The sequence below is a fragment of the Suricata suricatta genome, chromosome 3 (genome assembly GCF_006229205.1).
Source record: "Suricata suricatta isolate VVHF042 chromosome 3, meerkat_22Aug2017_6uvM2_HiC, whole genome shotgun sequence".
In the NCBI taxonomy this organism is placed as follows: Eukaryota; Metazoa; Chordata; class Mammalia; order Carnivora; family Herpestidae; genus Suricata; species Suricata suricatta.
The window spans coordinates 171,938,599-171,939,907 of record NC_043702.1 but is presented as its reverse complement, the minus strand read 5'-3'; the positions used below and the strand labels follow the sequence as shown (position 1 = coordinate 171,939,907).

The 1,309-nt window shown below is 44.7% G+C and overlaps 1 protein-coding gene across 1 annotated transcript in view; it reads left to right on the top strand.

Moving 5' to 3' along the window:
* IFI16 (interferon gamma inducible protein 16) overlaps window positions 1–1,309 on the top strand; it is a 58,111-nt gene that overhangs the window by 45,870 nt on the left and 10,932 nt on the right. The window contains 1 exon segment of the mRNA XM_029933429.1: window positions 903–1,049. Within this exon segment, the coding sequence (XP_029789289.1) occupies window positions 903–1,049 (147 nt within the window).

Genomic DNA, 1,309 nt, shown 5'->3' with positions numbered 1-1,309 from the left:
CATAATGGGGGCCCTGTGTGTGTTGACCTTGCACCAGGGTTTCTAATTTTTTATCCATCCCCATAACTGAAGTCAGTACAAGGGAGGGTCTTTGTGACTCCAATTAGCAAAGTATATGCAGGAACTTATGTCTGGTCCTCGTTTGTTTCCTATCTTTAAGATAGGCTCTTTTTCTCTGGGCCAGAGTTAATTGTAACTCTTGTGTTTTAGCCTCCTTGCATTTTGGATCTGCAAGGCTCATTAGAAGAGCCTTTTGTCAAATATTCATAATGTTTTGATCCAAAATCTCTTATGCAGGGACAGGAAAAGCCTTTTCTTATGGGGTAACTGTGTGGGGAATATCGGCCTGATTTGGAATACGGTAAGGCCTAAGTAATAGCAACAGGCTTAATTCACATGAGCAGTAGTAGCAGAAGGAGATTCCAGTTTCCCCTCTCAAGGCAGGAGCTGTGCAAACGTCTGCCATTTCCTCAATGTGACTGTGTCACCCAGCAAGGCCAGTGAGGCTCCCAGCAAGGGGCCTTTGAAGCAAAGCAAAACTAGAACTGCATAACATTTCAATGAAATTTCAATCATCTGTGTTGTTAAATTTTGCTGAGTGATGATTATAATCCTGGTTTGTGTCCAAGCAGGGCAGTGATGGAGGTACCTAATATGTGCTGGTACTCCAGAGTGAAGATCCTGGTGTGTGTGTGTGTGTGTGTGTGTGTGTGTGTGTGTGTGTGTGTGTGTGTGAGAGAGAGAGAGAGAGAGAGAGAGAGAGAGAGAGAGAGAGGGAGAGAGAGAGAGAGAGAGAGACAGAGAGAGACAGAGAGAGAGACAGAGCGAGAGAAAGACAGAGAGATTGTAGCTCACTGGATATTCAAAAGTACTAACCAGGTCAAAAAAAAAATTACTTTCAGAAAAGGAAAGCACAAACCATAAAACCTACACAATCTGTGATGATGCCGCCAACACAGGGATGGGGTCAGCTTGGACAACCGTCGGTAACAGGTACACTGTCACCTCAGATGCCTCCACCAACCCCAGGCTGCAGTTCGTCGACCAAGGTACCATCTTGCTCTTCCTCATACTTGTACCTCTCTCTACAACATAGTACAGGAATCATCATGACCTGTAAGAGCTTCTCAGTAATTCCCTACGATGTAGAATTTCCCAACATGACAGTAAGAACAGCCGCTGTCTCTCTGCCATGACAATCACATATGTGCACATCTCAAGATAAGTCGACTTTTGCCAAGTAGATGGCTTGGAAGTGACACGTTCTAACTCCCTTTCACCTAAACAGGTGACTCCTTCCACAAATGAC